Source organism: Mercurialis annua, linkage group LG1-X (assembly GCF_937616625.2).
Source record: "Mercurialis annua linkage group LG1-X, ddMerAnnu1.2, whole genome shotgun sequence".
Lineage (NCBI taxonomy): Eukaryota > Viridiplantae > Streptophyta > Magnoliopsida > Malpighiales > Euphorbiaceae > Mercurialis > Mercurialis annua.
Window position 1 is genome coordinate 47,983,644 of NC_065570.1, and position 2,783 is coordinate 47,986,426.

At 36.2% G+C, this 2,783-nt stretch overlaps 1 protein-coding gene across 1 annotated transcript; it reads left to right on the plus strand.

Moving 5' to 3' along the window:
- The first annotated feature begins 344 nt into the window (after positions 1–344).
- LOC126666132 (F-box/kelch-repeat protein SKIP25) lies at positions 345–1,783 on the plus strand. The gene has a single exon (XM_050359085.2). The coding sequence runs from the start codon at positions 449–451 to the stop codon at positions 1,628–1,630; it is 1,182 nt and encodes a 393-aa protein (XP_050215042.1). The 5' UTR covers positions 345–448; the 3' UTR covers positions 1,631–1,783.
- Positions 1,784–2,783: the final 1,000 nt, after the last annotated feature.

The window sequence follows — 2,783 nt, forward strand, 5'->3', positions numbered from 1 at the left end:
TACAATTTCTTAAGACTTGTATTTGTCCTAAACTGCCTATCAATTTGGGACAGAGGGAGTATGATATATTTAATTAATAAAAAAACATAAAAGTAAAATTTTAAATAGCGTGCAGTGGAAAAAAAAATCGAGCAGATTAGAACAGGAGAGTATGTCTTAAAAAAGCTAAAAAAAAGCTCACAAATCAAAAGAAAAATATAGGAAATTTGAGGGAGCACCGGGGTTATTTTGAATATTTTATGACACAAATCTCCAATTGTCCGCTTTTGCATTTTATTTCAAGACACTGCCATAAATCCTCCAGTTGTCCACTACATTAAAAGTTCTTATCTTTTTAGCCAAAAAAAATAAAAATAAAAACTAAAGAATTCAAAATATAAAATTGCAAGAAAAAGCAAGAAACTGTCCTTATTACCTAAGCTCCTCTCCTCTCTTTTCTTTCGTTAGAATGGCAAACCCTATCCAGCAGTCTGAAACCGCATCAACAAACACCGCCAAACGCCAAAGATTATCCGGCCACCTCCACAACCACCGCCAAAAGGCGGAGCACCAACAAACCGATGACAACACCGTCGATCTGCTACCAGGTTTACCTAACCATATAGCTCAAATATGTCTCTCCTTAGTAAATCCTTCTCTACTTTTCTCAGTTTGCCACTCATGGCGGCGGTTAATTTATTCGCCGTCGTTCCCTCCGTTTCTTTCACTTTACACTATTTTATCATCAACTGATAATAATCTAATCAAATTCTTCAGTTTCGATCCCATCTCTTCATCATGGGAGCTTCTCCCTCCGCCGCCAGCAGATCCGCCTCTCCGCCTCATCCTACGTCATCCTTCTTTCATTTCCCGACGCTTCCCGGTTCAATCCGTTTCCGTCGCCGGCCGTCTCGTTTTACTCGCTGCTACGACGGATAATTTCTCCCCCGCGCTTTCTCGTCCTCTAATTTTTGAGCCGTTATCGCGGAAATGGACATTCGGGCCGCCGCTTACGGCGCCGCGCCGCTGGTGCGCTGCGGGTACTGTCAATAATAACACAGTCTACGTCGCTAGCGGAGTCGGGTCAGAATTTTTCGATGATGTGGCAAAGTCGGTTGAGAAATGGGAAAAAGTTGAAGGACTAAAAGGAAAATGGGAAAAAGTTGAAGGACTAAAAGATGGGAAATTTAGTAGAGATGCTATTGACGCTGTTGGTTGGAGAGGGAAGTTATGTATGGTTAATATGAAAGGAGATACAGCAAAAGAAGGAATTATTTACGATTCGGAAGAAAACATGTGGCAAGATATGCCGGACGGAATGCTCGCCGGATGGAAAGGACCGGTGACGGCGATGAACGAAGAAACAATGTATGTTGTTGATGAAGTAAAGGGTGCACTTAGAAAGTACGATCCGGTTAGAGATGATTGGCAGAATGTAATTGAATCGGATAATCTCAAAGGGGCACAACAAATTGGTTCCGGTGGTGGTAGAGTTTGTGTTATTTGTGGTGGCGGGATTGTGGTGGTGGATGTTGCGGCGGAACCGGTGAAACTATGGGTGGTGGATCCGCCGAATGGATTTGAGGCTGTGACTGTTCATATATTACCGAGGATGAGTAAGTCGGAGATTAACTTTCCGGTGTCTCTTTAGCTTAATATACATTTCTTGTTAATTACATAGTTGAAAATTATTTCATTAATTGTTTCTCATACAAATTAAGTGAAAATTAAATTGATTAAACCTTTTCAGATAAAATGTTGTTTTGTTTCTGTTAAAGTATTAATTTAATTACTATTTTATTAATGTTGTTGTTAATTAATTAAATTTTCCCTAAAACTCGTATATTGGAGTAGATTGGAAGATAAAAATTCATGTAATTGATTAATATAAAATAAACTTTAAATTGTCTTCAACTTTATGAAACTTGTATTTTATTAACCATGTTCTTAATCAATTTTTATTAATATTTGTTTAGTTTTTGTGTATTTATTTACACAATTAGAAAAGTTTTTTACTATTGGAAGAAAAAATTATTCCAACAATTTTATCACGTCATGTATGAGTCCTTTGAGAAGGATATGATACTACGAAGTTACATCCCTACTCGTCTGGTCTATGTATATCGCTCTCTTTAAAAGGTTGGCCTCGTATTATAACTCAAGCTAAGATCACATCTCTTCCCTCTACTACGTAATTGTAAAACAAAATAGATAGAAATTTGATCGATAAAATGCTTTTGTGAAGTCTAATGCAGACACCTATTTTTCAGACAAATAAAAGATAATACTCCCTTTATCCCACAAAGATAGACCACCTTTCTATTTTGAGTGTCTAAATTATAGGCCACCTTTTATTTTTGATGAATAATTTTAAACCTAAAAATCTTACTTACCCCTAATAAATGTACACTATTATCTTCAATTTAATTAATTGCTCCATATTCCAATATGGAATAAATGTCATTTTTTAATACCAATGCAAAATACACTAATACAAAAATTAGTCATCAATACATTATTGATTTATTTAAAAAATTATTAAAGGCTAAAAATGAAAAAGTACATAAATAAACTAATTTTAACTAATCTAACTACTTTTTTCTTAATTCCCGTGTTTGTCCAAACGGCCTATCTTTGTGGGACGGAGGGAGTAAGAGACTGAAGTGTCCAATGATGATTTCTGGAAACATCCGTTCGTGTGACGAGTTACAGATTTGTTTGTTGGAATCCAATCAGACGTAATCTGTGCACATCTGCAAACTTGAAGGATTAAAACGCAATTGCCGTAAATAGCCCATAAAAAT

Coding starts and splice junctions, on each gene's coding strand:
- LOC126666132 (XM_050359085.2), top strand. CDS start 449: ATGGCAAACCCTATCCAGCAGTCTGAAACCGCATCAACAAACACCGCC.